General features: G+C 41.5%; 1 protein-coding gene across 2 annotated transcripts in view; it reads right to left on the reverse strand.

Moving 5' to 3' along the window:
• Window positions 1-15,451, reverse strand: part of sptlc2b (serine palmitoyltransferase, long chain base subunit 2b) — a 31,049-nt gene extending 15,598 nt beyond the window's left edge. Inside the window, exons 1-6 of one of the 2 annotated variants that reach the window (XM_080790317.1) lie at window positions 15,214-15,451; window positions 8,585-8,773; window positions 7,781-7,935; window positions 5,823-5,971; window positions 4,365-4,489; window positions 353-446 (exon numbers count right to left, since the gene is read on the reverse strand). In XM_080790317.1, coding sequence (XP_080646443.1) covers window positions 353-446; window positions 4,365-4,489; window positions 5,823-5,971; window positions 7,781-7,935; window positions 8,585-8,773; window positions 15,214-15,360 — 859 coding nt within the window. In that variant the 5' untranslated portion in view covers window positions 15,361-15,451. Of the gene's footprint in view, window positions 1-352; window positions 447-4,364; window positions 4,490-5,822; window positions 5,972-7,780; window positions 7,936-8,584; window positions 8,780-15,213 lie in introns of both variants that reach the window. The other variant, XM_080790316.1, reaches the window with a different exon arrangement.
• Window positions 15,452-15,894: the final 443 nt, after the last annotated feature.

Genomic DNA, 15,894 nt, shown 5'->3' on the forward strand with positions numbered 1-15,894 from the left:
GTGTGTGCACGCGCTCGTGCACGTGTTTATTTGTGTTTGAAAGAGAGGGCCCGTATTGCATGGAGGTGTGTTAAATAGTTACACCACACCCACAGCTGTGTGAACATGCATAGTAAACAAAACAGATGCATGAGGCCTGTTTGTACTAAGTGCGGCAACTTTCAGCAGACACACCCTTGTCAAATATATAGCTTTTTCTTTTTTGCTATGTAAGGGCGTTCGGAAATGCTGCAGAGTAATTAAGAGGCCAGCGTTAGTTAATCCAATTCTGCGTGCATGCCACGAGGTACAGTGAAACACCCCATGTGACTGCTGTACTGTAGTAATGTGCTAGTTACTAGAGGTCACTCACTGTTGTGTTTGAAGACTCGAATGGTAGATCCCGAGAGGCGAGCGCCTAGCACCAACGATGCGTGATTCAGTTCGTCACTCAGGATGAGACAGCCCTAAAAGCATATAAACCAACAGATTATCATTTTTGCTATGGTTTATTGCATTGTAAATCATCATAACGCTCTTTGAGGCATGTTCTGTTGTGTACAGGTACCGATAAAGATGAATGCCGTGTTCGTTCACCCTAGCAGCTACGAAAGACTACAAAACTACAAGTAGCCGAGTTGCTGATGAAGTGTCGATCGGATCAACACACTTGTTGACGTCATCAAGTGTGTGTGCGCCCAATGAGGGCAAAAGATATTAGGAAAACAAAGCCTGAGGTTGAAAAGAACATGGGACTAGCAGACAGAAATTATTAGTTTACCCCCCCCATTATAAGCAGGAATTGTGTGGAGAGCAAAGGTGAGTGGAAATGGTTAAACAATGTTTATTTGTTGTGTAGCTGCAGCTGAAGACAGCTCAACGTAGATTGCATCTTTGTAGATGTTGTAGCAGCTACAAACGTTGGGCGTCGCTTTGTATATTATTTGTATACGTATATGCCACTGGCTTCCACCGAAAATGAATGGTAGACTGTAGCTTTTTATTTGCCAGTGTTAAAACAGCTTTACATTCTTATGCCTCTTTGCCTATATGGGCACATGTTGGGCTGTTGATTATTCTGAGTTCCATTTCAAAATACCACGGAAGGCTAGGGCTGAGAGAATAGCAGGAAATACCTAATCGCTGACAATAACCGTCCCAAACACAGCTGAGAGAGAAAGTCACTGTGGAACAATAATCCAGTTCAAAGCTGTCCCACAAGCACATTAAGCAGTAACAGTAAAGGATTGAGTTAGCCAGCCTAACTGCATATCTGGAATTCCGGAAATTCATTTTAAGCATTGCTGAACCTTTATTCTTTTACACATGGAAATTAAGTTGCTCAGGGGATTAACATAGAAGAATGAAATATGTTACACACACACACACACACACACACACAAAACCATTCATTTTACATAGGCAAACGAGAGAAGGATCCGGGCACACAAAGTAAAAGAAATGAGGAATGCCTTATTAAATTAAAAAGGAAACTGTAATTTCCTTTTAAATTTAATAAAGGCGTTCCTCATTTTTAATTTCAGGTAAATGAGTTTCTAAAATAAAGTTAAAATAGAAAAGTAGAGTCGACGCATAGTTAATTTTACGGAATACTACCAAGGGGATGTTTCCTGCATCTTAGCTCTTCCTCTGGGGAAGAGCTAGACTCTATTTGTGTGTATTGGATGTGTGTCGCTTTGTAGACCTTTTCTAGCTTTCCACGGGTCACTCGGTTTCCTCTGGTCATTGAATAATTTAATGTGTTACACAACATGCAATTATGTTATGACGGGAACATATGAATCGGCAAGGAATGGACAGGCAAAAACTAAAGTGTAATCCCCGTTAAGAAAGGCCAGTGATTGGCACCCGGGTTCTGTGCGCGCACCACTGGTCGCTTTACCGTCCCTCTCTGACTCATTATTTAAAGTATGGCATAGAAATGGTATTCACTCCTTCAAAGATCTTTATATTGATGGGTTATTTCCGACCTTTGAACAAATACGACGCAAATTAAATTTACCCCAATCACATTTCTTTAGATTTCTACAGATACGACATTTTTTAACACAACACACTGATTCATTTCCAAACAAACATACCTCCCAACTCATCAATGGAATCTATATTTCTACCTGACCCATTGCTCAAAGGAGGTGTTTCTATTATTTATAATTCTCTCTCATGTTTAGAGTAACATGAGAGAGTATTTAAAAACTGCTTGGGAAAACGACTTAGGAATGTCTATCACTGACGAGCAATGGTCTACATCTCAAAAGTTTGTGCACTCTTCTTCAGTATGTGCCAGGCACGGTCTTATACAGTTTTAAATATTACACAGATTACATTTGTCAAAGGAAAAACTCAACAGAATGTATCCAAATGTGAATCCAGCCTGCGACAGATGTGGCCAGTCGCCAGCCACTCTAGCTCATATGTTCTGGCATTGCACTAAACTAAGATCATATTGGCAAAGTATATTTAAATCACTGTCAGACATTGTTGGAAGACCTTTTGACCCGGATCCACTGACAGCAATTATGGGAGTCACAGGGCCCGGGGTCAAACTGTCTACTTTCCAATATAACATGGTAAAATATGTGACTCTACTGGCTCGCAGACTGATACTGTTGAATTGGAAACAAACACAGGTTCCAACTCACACTTCACTTATGAGAGATGTTATGCACTACTTACAATTGGAAAAGATTAAGTTTGAATTGAGAGGGAGTGAAGATAGATTCTACCAGACATGGCAACCCTTCATTGAATATTTCAATAGGTGCACGCTAACCCCTCCTACACAATAGATGGCACAATAGAAAATTGGAAAGAAAGAAAAGGAGTGTTTTATTTAAAAAAAAAAAAGAATGTCTGTAACTTACTTAATTTACAACATGTTGGAAGTTTGAGAGCAAGAGTGTCTGTCCTGTTGTCTGTTCACACTTGTCATTGTTTAACTGTTTTTTGTTTTTTCATATTTATCACACTTTTTATACTGTATGTGGAACATTTACATTGCCTGTTATTTTTTTCATTTTTATTTAACTGAATTACTTATTATCATTGTTTAATATTCTGAAATTGTCATACAAAAATGCCTAATAAAAACAGTATTAAAAAAAAGAAAGGCCAGTGATTGGATTCTTCTGACACTCTCACTGTCCTTGTCTGTTTTTAACCACTTAACAACTTGAACCCCAGCATCCATATTCTGGGGAAACAATTGCCAAAGATAGCTGATCTACAAGCTATTTGACAAAGAGGAAAGGAGAAAATGTCAAGTTTACCAAGTATTGAGGGTTTAAGTGGATATTTCATACTTTGTCGTACGACAGTGGCACGTGGTGAAAAGAGCCAATCTATAAGCTCATAACACACCAGCATTGAGATTTAAATCTTTTACATTTTGTAAACATTACAATCACCTGTAATTGTAATGACATGCCCAAAATATGGACACCAGGTTGAAAGTTAAGTTTTGTCTCTTTCTGAATCGGTCTTGCCAGAAAAAGTGAATTCATACTTCACATACATTACACAATGCATTGCTTTAGTTTTTAAATCAGTTATTTTTGGCAAGCAAACTCTGTAATTTCCTGATAAAAAAACACCATCTAAAAACGCCTCTGCTGCATAGAAGAGGGGAAGTGGGACGTGTTGCGCTTGATTCATTGGGGTTAAGACTTAAGGGTGAGAACAGCTAACATGAGCCACATACCACACACACAGGCTGCAGAGACCCACCCCTGAACTTGGAATGTTTTGATAACGGGGGCGGAAGCTGATGTGTTGTGGAACAGTCTGAACTCTTTGTGGGCTGCTTACATTAGCTATCATTAGCACATTTACACATTACTGTAGCTATCCTTTTGGACTAATGTGCTTTGACTGTACCCTGTACCGTTTGCATTTTCTATTGTCTAATAAATCAAAAAATATGTAACCGTTTTCACCTTGCATAGAAAATCTACTTCTAGGAAATCTAAAGTCATATAACCTCAGGTAATGATCACAGAGCCCAAGTATACAACTAGTAATAGGAATGCAAGGTGATAAGGAATATGTGCAGTTAGGTTGAGGGTGTGGGAGATGAAAGAAAGTCAAATGAAGTAGGTTCAATTCCGACGTCAGTATCATATCTGTTGAGTCTGTAGAGTCTGTTGAATGTCTTTCAACACACTTAACTTGTTGACGTCATCAAGAGAACGAGCATCAAAAAATATGAAGGAAAATAAAGCCTGGGGTCGAAAAGAACATGGAACTAACAGAAAGAAATTATTTGTTTCCCCCCAGGGGCTTCATCCACCTGTCTATCCTGCCTGGCTCATAATAAGAACAACAATATATTTTTTTGCGAATAGGCGACAAAGGAAATTGCGTACCTTCCCAGTGAGTGCAGGAATGTTCATGGAATTGGTGGCAAAGCCCATGCCAAAGGCCATCGATGACTCAACGCCAAGGAACCTGGCAACTAGCTGCTCCAAGTCCTCGTGGATGTCCAAGTTTCCTGCAGACAACAAAAGCAACCGTGTTGTCAGTAATTGTGACTCACCACATAGCTGTGAGTCCCTGTGACTTATAGTACAGTTGCAAGGTTAGTTTGTCATAACTACGAATAACGTAGAAATTATTTTGGTTTTACTTACAAACCTCTGCAAATAGAGGTCACAGCACATTCTCCTTCAGGCTAGCCTGCTATTTACATTCAGATACTGTACCTAGTTATAATCTCCTGTTCTCTTTCACAAAATAAATAGACAAAACCAACAGAACTAAACAATAGCTGCTCAAAGAAGCAGTCTGCAGTGCCCAAGGCATTGAAAGCGAACAAAGCTTGAAAGCTCCACAGCTAATGTATAGTGTGGTCTCTACACCATGACATTATATTCCCTACTCTAAAATCTTGCGGTGACTCCAAAAACACTCCAGCTCGCCACTTTTAACGTTTGCGTGACAAACAGAGTCAGTGGCTGTTATATCAATACTAACTGTGGTACATAGGATGCTGGATTTGTCAAGAAATGGAGGCCATTTCATCCCGTCTGAGACATTAAAGAAATGGAAGCCATTTCACCCCATATGAGACATTCAAAAGACATGGTTTTAGTTATTATTTCAGCACTCTAATCACAGGAATATTAGCAACTTCTGGAAACACCTTCTAGACATATTAAGTAAAGTAAAGTGCCATTTTAAAGGTTAGGGTCGACCAAAAACTGTATGAACAAACAGTGAATGCTTTTTCAATCTCCGTGAATGAGCATGGCCTTGTTTACATTCTGAACCGTCAATTCATAATGTTTTTCGGAGAGGACAATGCCCAAGTTAATTGCGATGCTGAATTATGCTGACCAAAGCAACAGCACAGCTTCTGTTTTAACGCTTTTGTGGGCAACAATGGAGGTCTATGACTTCTGGATATAAGCTATTAATTTGGCCCGATGGACAATAAGTAGTAGAAGCATGCTGAATCAGGCTAAAAATATAGCCTTGGAGTTTTTATAGGCTATAAGAATGAAATACAATCCTTTGAATTGCCCTGGCACTATTAACAATGACCTTAACAGTAAAACATTAAAGGGATTGTTCACCCAAAATAATTACTTATTTTGTATCAATTACACACCTCAAAAAGCCTTGAATGCATGGAGACTTTTTTTGTTTTTGTCGCATTCCTAAGCTAATAAGTTGATGACTGGCGGAGACTCAATGGAGACTCATCCAATTATTGGCTTAGGAATGGGTGAATGGGTGAACTATCCATAAGTGCACATGTTAAGTGCATGGGGCCCTTCTCAGATGATGTTAAAGGATACAGTATAAGATGTTTTTCTCCTTACCCATCTCATAGCGTGTGCTGCCAACTCCAACGCCATACTTTTGTGTAACTTCTACAGCAGCATCAGCACAGGCCCCAGTGTTCTCAGCAAAGCCAAGGTAGTTATAAGATCCCATGTTGATCACATCTTTCACTACCTTACCAGTGTGTCTGAAACACAGAGAGCAGCCGAGAAAGACAAAGAGAGAGAAGGAAAGAGGGAGACATTTAGCATCTCAAAACTCAAGAACACTAGAAAGGCTTGTGTGTCTGTTAGTGCGTACGTGCATGGCTGCGTGCGTGTTCATCCGTCATCACACTATAATACCCTACTTTGTGCCACCATAGTCAAGCCAAGGAGGATCTAATCAACAAGACGCAGGTGAATGTAATTGTTGAAACAGGGAAATAGATCATATCTCCAACAAAGTAAAGACGAGTGGAAAGTCCCAGAGGGGGAGATGTCGAGGAAGAAAACTACACATATTGTTCAAACAAGGAAACAGATGATAATCACCAACAAAGTTAAGACGTGTGAACAGCACGTTGGGGAATGTGTTGAGGAAGAAAACAACAGAAATTGCTTAACGTTGCTTTTGTAAAGGTTATATAATAAGGAAAGTAAAAAAGGAACAGCATGGCTCCAATGTTGATCTTGGACTTCACATGGCCAGCCTGTGTTGTGATCTCAGTCACCTATGATGTACAGTATCTATCCATAATTTAAACCAGTTACCTGCCTCATGTATGCCCGTCAGACAAAACAGACAAAACTCAATAGTAGGCACTAGGCAGCATATAAATAAGCATTCATGAGCACAACATTCCTAATATGGCAATCAGACTGGTCAATGTGCACAGACTATAAATGCCAGTGGGCATGACATTCATAGGTTTTATATATTCATAAAGATCTCATCAGTGGGAAAACAAAAAAAAATGTCTATTGTATAGAGTCTGTCATGTCGTCACACACTTTACCAGAGTCATCACATTTAACAACCTGGTCAGTCATACTGTACACGACTATAATATGAAGTACTGTATGAAGTTATGAACTAATTATATTACTATTCCAGTCATTAGTCACTTGTAACTGTAGTTGGCCTAACATTAACCGGTCAGTTCTCTGGTGTTCAAGTTCAACATGCTGCTGTGAATGGGATGCTCCATTGATGAGCACAGTTTAGCAAGTTTCTGTGAAAGGTGGCTTGCTTAGTTCATCCACATTCAAACCGTAAGTATGACGGGGCACGTCTGGTAAATCAGACAGTAAGACGATAGGTTTTGCTTAATCCTGCTTATTATCTAGGTATGTTGCTCATCTCCCCACCGTGACCAAACCTCACTTCAGGTTTCTGGGCGCACACACCTTCTTATCTTTCAACTTTCAACACTTGTGTTTTAAGAGACTACATACTGTCTACAGGGATTAGGGAATTATTCTACATCTTGTATATTAGGGTTGTGCTCAACTCAAATCCATTTTATTGTCACAATAAACATTTATAGGTGTGATAAGGTTGCTATCCAGTCTCCATATAGATGTGTGTATTTTGTGGTTTATGAATAATGCCTATTGGCTTTCCGTTCCGACACACCAGCACCACTGACAAATGTGACACATACAACCACTTTCTACTAAATCATACGTTTCCTCATTCTTATCAGCAACAGAACAAAGGCAATGACCGCAAGCACAACACTCATGGACTAAAGATAGCACACAGGAAGGTACAGTATTTTGTAAACCATCCTTGAAGAAGCCCTGTTACTCAACCACACCTTAAGGGTTTCCAAATCTCTCACACACACCGGCACAGTCACACAGTCACGCACAGTCACACACCGTCACACACACACACACACACACACACACACACACACACACACACACACACACACACACCCACAGTCACACAAAGTCATGCACAGTCAAGCACAGTCACACACAGTCACACTCACACACACAGGACTCACTGGAAGGTCCAGTTGTAGTCATGGGAGACTCTCTCAACCAGGTCCATCTTCGCCCCAGGGACACTACAGATGGGCCGGTTCCAGTTATCCCTGATCCTCATGTACAAGTTCCTGGTGTAGAAGTTCTCAAAGTCCTGATACAGTGGGACAAAGTCCTACCAAAGAGAGGAAGAGAAAAAGAAACCTGTGTGTGAGAAACTACAGAGCATAGATTATTAAATTATCTTTTTTTTTTTTGTGAGAGAGATGGATAAATTGACAGATGAAGAGAGAAATGCCAACATGTCAATCAAAAGACTGGTGGTTGCAAAATATTTGGCATTCCTGTGCAAGGTTTTGTACCATTAGGGGAAGTGCAAACAGTCAGGACTTTCACACATGTGAGGCAACATCTGATGTCATGTTCTTCTTCCTGACAAGGCCACCACAGTGAGCGTCATAGCATGGTCAAATACGGTCAAAATACATACAAAACATTACGTCTGTGTGGACTTTGCCATGACTGAAATCACTTGACTAAAATGCAGGCAATAGTGCATTGTTTCACATGCACCACCAATGCTACAACAGGCCAGGGACCCGGCTCAATGTCAATGTTGACTGAGGTCAAATGGGTGTGAAACAAGTGTGAAAGACAAGCAAACGTTCAGCAGCTACAGGAGACTGGTCAACAGTAGACACACTGCATATTCTATTTTGAATCTGCAGTTTTTATAATAAAAGGGAATAACTATTAACCCAGTGTTTAAAATAAACATGAATGTACTCAATGTAGTACATTCTTGTTTTGTTTTAGCATCCTACCTTCTGCTCCTCTCGCTCCTGGGCCACATGGCACTTCTCGATGTTCCAGAGGCGCATGAAGTCCCGGAGGTAGCCGAAGATGGTCAGGATGCAGTAACCCATGTAGGTGAGCACAGCCACCAGCAGAGGTGTCTCCTCAAATGACTCTGTGAAGGGCTTCTTGTACAGGCTGGGGTTATGAACCACATTCTGTTTCTGGGGACAAATAAAAAAAAGAAGACAACTGTGCGTTATTACGAGACAAGTCTCTTGAAATGAACAAAAACAAATGCAGTGTTGGGCGGTGTGGAGAATGGAAATAAAACCGTTTCCCTGGTTAAACCGACACCAACAACGGTTGGTTTCAAAACGGCCATATTTCATTTATTAAACAAAGTGTTAGTCTATCAGTTACTTTTTATTAATAGAGGGTATGCGCGTGACATCATCATCAAACCAGGAAGTTATGCAGGAACGCCTACTGAGTGGCAAAAAACTACTTTCTGGCCTTGACAGCCCAGACATCCACACAGAAAAGTCCTATCTGATTGCATTAAACAACGTTAAACAATGTTAAACTCACTTTGCATGTTGCTTTGCCACTCGATGTGCCATTCACTTTAAGCATGCGCATACCCTCTATTGAATAATCTTGTTATTCAACAAAACATGAAAAATAATTCTAATATTATTTTTTTTACAATATTTTTTCCTAAAAAGAGTGAACTGATCTACAAGCATTTAAAACATTTAAATGCTCAATGTCATCGACAGGGAAGAGTCTCACTGCTTTCATTCCACCTCGGTAGCCTGAGGCCAAATAGAGGCCATTGCAATTAGTCACACAGAGAGGCCCCTCATAACAGACGCAGTGACTGAAAGGTAAGAACAATGCTCTGCAGCAAGTAGCAGAATCAGAAGCCTTGGGCGCTTCTGCAGGCAGTTCATTCTCCTGTGAAAAGGTAATGACTTATCTGTACCGTTATTTCGGCTGGGGGTGGAGGATCTAACCGTGTCCAATCACAAAACAGCATCCGACTGTGAATTACAGTAGTAGTCGTAGTAGTGATTCAAAGCATTGTTCTTGCCAATAAAGTGACCAGGAAGCGGCTATTCATTACGGTCTCATTATGTGCTGCTTATTAACACTTTGAAAGCTTTATATTGTTTAATTACCTTTGGAGCATACGCCGAAGTATTTGCGCCTTTGATCCATGAAAATCCGCTTGAAAACACTCCAATGATTTGTTATTGAGCCGACAAAAAAGCCACTTCCTTGATCCGGGTCATAGTCAAAGAGTAAAGCGAGCTAAGATTGTCCCTACAGCTTCGTTCACGTTGCATTGGACTCAGTCCAATGCAATGCGACAAATCCGCTATTTCTTTTAAATTATTACAAAACGGCGAATTAAACACATAAAACAAATAGCAGGTTTAGCGTATTACGCAGGGGCAGAACATGGATTAAATAGCGTGGAAAACGGGTTATGCAGCTGCTAAACTGTGTTAAACAATCCACCGAAGAAAGAAATGGGCTGGATGTATGAGTTTAACTGTAGCCTGGTTGTAAAGGTCTACAAGCTCAGATCTAATCAAATGATGTGCGTAACTCATTACCCTGCAGCTTAGCAACCACAGCACATGTGACAAATCACAAGAAACACTCCTGCTCTCAGAGGCATGCGCGCGTGTGTGTACTGCACACATCATCCCTCTTTCCAAAGAATCCTGAAAGCTCTCCATGTATTGGTCTCACTGTAGCCCACCAGGCACCATTACGTTTTGGTCCTGACTCAAACCTAAACCGGCACGGTCTATTAGAAGCACAAAGCCACTTTCATGTGCAGGCTCCCGTTCTGAGAAACCGTTATATCCTGCGGCAAAGAGAGCAACACATTTGTATTTGTTTGTGTGTGTGTGTGTGTGTGTGTGTGTGTGTGTGTGTGTTTTGCTGTCTGCAGTCATTAATGAAGCCAAGTCACAAATAAACTCACTTGCTAGAAGAACTGTACCTGACATGAGAAGTTGATTCAAATGATTACATTTTGAATGCATTAATTCCATACTTTGATCATCCTGACTGAGTTAATTCACTCATCTTGGCAGCCCTACCTTTATACCGCTAGGATGTGAAGATGTCATGTCAGTACAGCCACACCGATGCTGAGCAGAGTAACATGTGTTACTACATTTAACGGGCGTGAAACTCAAGTGGTTCACTCATCAGTCACGTGCTCACTTGTTGAAGGTACCAAAGGTGTTCCATTCAATCCATGGAAACCTAATCTAGCACCTGGCACACTCCCTACTACTATAAGCGATATATAAGTAAACAAGTCATCTGCCAACTAATTGCCTCTCCCGTGTAGGCCTGTCACAATTACTACATAAACGCCTAATCGCAATTATTTGAGAGAATCACAAACACTTCCATGTTAAAAATGTCCATATATTTTCAAAACATTTCAAAAACAGTGGAAATAGCAGATCTACAAGTTCAAAACGCATCACAATGCAACAAGTTTTGAACTTGTAGATATTCTATTTCCACTATGTTTATTTTTAAGTATAAAGTAATTAAATGTGTTATTTCTTTGTAATATTTGCCCTGTGTGTTCACCTTGTTTACAAAGCCTAAAAGCCAAACAGAAATATATGCTCCACAACAGAAACACAACAACATCATTAATCACAATGATTTGAGTGACAATTAATCCTCAAGTAAAATGTCATAACCGTGACAGCCCTACTCCCATGCACGTCTTTATCAAGACGTTATTGATTGACTTGTGTTATCATGGCTGGGAAATGTAACAAATATCTTAATCTTCGCTTCTATTATTCCTTTTGACTCTGTTATTTCAGCAAACTGTAAAACTTTAAGCAGAACTTATGCCTTTTGAGCTAGGGGCCATAGACCCTGGAATAAGTGTAGTTCCGCTCAGGGAATCAGGTTCATTATAATGGAGTAAAATAAAAAATAACTAAAACTGTTGCAGAGACAGAAACAGGCCAGCAATCGATTTTGCCCCCTACATGGCTTACCTTATACTAAAACACAGCACTTTCCACAACCCGCATACGAGTGCTACAAACTACTAGACCACTATAATCTCAATGGAGACACTGGCCAGTATACAAGTGGGAAGTGTCTCCGAGCAAGACACTTAACCCCTAACAGCACAGAATGGTCCGATTAAAGCAAACATTTGGCTTCCTTTGTTTTCACTGTTCTGTTGCTACACAACATATAAAACAAGTGTGTGAACCCATAGTCCTATTATTTACAGTAGGCTATTGTACTGCTATTTAGGCAAACACATTGAGGGATCACTGAGTGACCACATTGACAAGTTGACCACCATAGTTTCAGAAAGTGCTGTGTGGAACACTGGAATGCTGTGATTGGCCAATCAGAATTGAGCTGTGTAATATGAGCTGTTATATCAACCCCCACAACCTAGGTGTCCGTCTCTGTGCCTCCCTAGGCAGGGCAGACTGACATGTCTTCCAGCCCTATGCCTCCCTAGGCAGGGCAGACTGACGTGACATGATGGCCATGATGGTCTATCTTTGGCCACCTTGGAAATAATGACTTAATTGGTCTAACAGCACCTGGGCTAAACGCTAAATGGGTAACAGGTACAGTCGCCCCTATTCCATCTCGCCCCTGCTTTTTTTTTTTTTTTTTTTTTTTACTGAGAATAAGGTTTAGGCATAGTTTTACTGAGGATAAGGTTAGGAATAAGGTTAGGTTTAACCGTTTAAGCATAATTTACTTAAGGAATACCAGGCCGTGCTGTTCCGCCGGCTGTACGCCCGAGGCGAGTTAGTAAAGGGGCGAGTTGTTTGGTATTCGCTAAAGGACCTGACACACTCAAAGTGCCTGATTCAAATGCACCCATTAGTTACAACAGCCTATAACCTTACCATACATGAAGGTGTCAAGAAGACACATCAATGTATACTATACAGTATAATACACCAAGGCATTTACAAGTTCAAACTTGTATTGCAGTATGTAAAGTTTGAGTTAACAAGTGGCCTAACTTAAAGGACCACTTCACCACTTTTGAACCTATCTTCATATAATTGGTCCTCACTAATGTTATGTGATCATGATAAAATAGCACAATTTGTTTCCTACTCTGTGACTCATGAGAGGGCTGTGGGCAGTTCAGAAGCACGTCCAAGTTGCAATGCTAAAATGGAAGCCACCGAAGAAGCCATCTAAAAAAACAATGTCACTGGTGGATGGGTTTCTGAACTGCCCACAGCCCTCCTATGAGACACAGACCAAGTAGGAAGAAAATGGTGCTATTTTATCATGAACATTAGTGAGGACCAATAAGGTCCTTTCTCGGCCCCACTTCTCTCCCTGTGTTTTAGGATCCAAGATGGCCGCAGCACCAGGAGGGCAGAGGTGAGCGGGCGGGGTCGACATATGACCTTACTGGGCTGCATTCAAGACACTTGCCTTGTGTCTGACACCTGACTTTATGTTTAAATACATTAGATTAATTATGAATAATGAATGGCAACATTAGTTATAGATGATCTACTCTGGCCATTTATAACTGATATCATTGAGCTCTCTATAATGTCAACCCCAGAGATCTCTGAAATCAGAGCAGAATCTCTGAGCATATTTCGGAAGTGTGGAAAGTACAATAAATAAAGGATCAGAATTGATGCAATTCCGACATTCCCGCTCCAAATTGATTGATTGATTGATTGAAATATTTATTAACAGTTAGCAGAATTACAGTACATTTCAAGCACAAACTCAATACAAAGACTGTTAACTGTGAGTGGACGACCCAATTAAGCATTACACTTGTTTACAAGAGGGTCCACCTTGTTCAATTCATCAAAACATTGAGACGTACAAATAGACACTTCTATATAGTCAAAGAACAGAACAGGAATTCATCATAAGGGAGGGAAAAAGGGAAAAGAAACATATACAGTGAGGGGAAAAAGGGGTGGGTTCAGATTTTACAGGGGCCAGTTTCGAATTGCAGCCGTCCGTAGGTGCCCTTTGAGAGCGGTTTTGAAGGAGTCAAGGGATTCGCATGTCTTAATGACTGTTGGTAGGGCGTTCCACATTTTGGTGGCATAGGAGCGAAAATAATTTAGTCCCTTGTTTGTGCCGAATCTGTGTTGTACATGGTTCGTTGCACTTCCTCTGGCTCTAGTTTTAAGGGCCTTTGAGGTGCTGTGGTACCAGGAGCAGGAGGTGCATGCATAGTCAAAGAAACCTTGTACGAGGGCTCCTGTTAAGGTCGTCAAGGTGTTTTTGTTGACCAGTGAGGAGATCCTGTAAAGGAATCTTGTTCTTTGTTTGACTTTTTTGATTACGTTGGTGGCCATTTTATCACGGGAAAGATTAGCCTCCAGGATGGAACCTAGGTAGGTAATTTCATCTATACGTGTGATAACATTGTCACCCACTCTAATCAAGAAGCCATTTGCCTATTATTACTATTAGATCCAAAGAGAATGGATTCAGTGTTTCCCAGGTGTAAAGATAGTTTGTTATCAGCGAGCCAGGTGCAGATTTTTCTACCGAGTTCAGAGCTGAGGGCCTTTTCAACCTGCAGTTTGTTCCTGTCCGAGACTAGCAGTGCCGAGTCATCTGCGAACAGGAACGATTTCAACCTGTTCATAGACAATAATCATGTAGTCTGTCAGTCGGGCTCTGACAGAAAACATCAAAAGATGCTTGCAGAACCTAGAAAGACCTAGTCCTGATGTTGCTGCAATGAATTCCAGGCTGGGGAGAAGAACCACACCCTCCCCAACCAAAAGACATTCCTCTCCCTGCAGGGAGAAACGTAGGAGTAGACCTTCTGTCCTCCCCTCCCAGGAGAGGAGACAGAGCAACTCCTCTGGTTACATTACACAAGGGAGCATGGATATTATCCATGCTAGTGGCACTGTAAACAGAGACCAGCCCCTTTACACAAACACCCACCCCCACCCACCCACCTTGCAAAATAACAACAAGGTGTAGGATTACAAGCACCTTACCACTACAATCATCCCTGATCAGGTAGCATGCACCTGTATGCGGTTGGTTAGTTTGCAGTGAAACGAAAAGCTGCATGTAGTATGATAAGAACTGGAGGGCAATGCAACTTAGTGAGGGGAACTGAACATTATATTTACGAGCACAGTCAGGTAAGTTTAGACAGCACATGAAAGCATGGCACACACGTCAAACGTCAAATGCATGCAATGGAATACTTCGCTTGCTCATAGCCGGGTGTAATACATTTAAATACTAATTTAAGTACAGGATAGCCATGCTAGGTAGATGTTGTGTTAGAGTAGATTATGTACGTGTAATGTTATTTATCGTAAAGTAAACTAACGTCCCTCCCTGTACACTTTCAAGTGGGAAGAGTTGTCACTCGTTTAGCTCTGTATGTAAACAAAAACTCATCTAAAATACTCCCGTTAGACTCCCGTTAGAAAAGCAACGGGGAAACTTGTATTAGCGCGTTTCTCGTTTGAATACAAACATTTCCTCATTTCATTTCCCACACACATTATTTAATTATAATCAGAACCGTTGGCTTTCTGTTGGCCCATCCCTTCCCTTCCCGGTCGGGTCTAGCGGTGCTCGGCAGGACCGGGGGCCTCACCTTCTCCCTCGGGCGGCGATACTTCTGCGACTGCCGTTGGAACAGGCAGTGGTTCTTCACGAAGCCATTTTTACTCGGCAGCTTGCCGTTCGGGGTCCGGTGACAGGCGTCTCCGTTGAGTAGCTTGTTCGCGGAGCTTTCCGTCATCTTCGTCGGCCAAAGGGTGCCCGAGAAATTAGGGTTTGAGCCTGAGGTATGGTAAGTTTCGGCGATCCCGGAGTCATGTATGAAGCTGGTGATGCTGTGGTGGGGAGAGAAGCACAACGAGACGCCCACTCTGCGCTACGCAACGCGACGAGCGTGCCGGAACTCCACGCCCCTGGTGAGCACCCCATAGCCTGGAGGGACGTTCAACCTGTGATTGGCTGGTATGCTCGGCGGTTGCCTCACAACCAGCCAGCTGGCCAATCAAAGCGCAAGCACCACTCCGAGCCATGTGATCTGGACGCGCTATCCTTTTTTTTTACTAGTCGATGGTGTTTGATTGACGTCATTTATTTCGTATCAGGGGAGGTCCTAAAAGCCCACCCAATGTAAATAACTAAATAACCCATAATAACCTTTGTATGGGCGTAAACTGGGTTTCCAGTGACGTCGCCTCTCACCTGTGTAGGGGCCTGGTTTCCAAACAGGTACTGCATGGTAATAAATAATGCTGTGAGTGACTACTAGTGTCACCGT

Source organism: Protomyctophum bolini (assembly GCF_963924005.1).
Source record: "Protomyctophum bolini genome assembly, chromosome: 19".
Classification (NCBI taxonomy): domain Eukaryota; kingdom Metazoa; phylum Chordata; class Actinopteri; order Myctophiformes; family Myctophidae; genus Protomyctophum; species Protomyctophum bolini.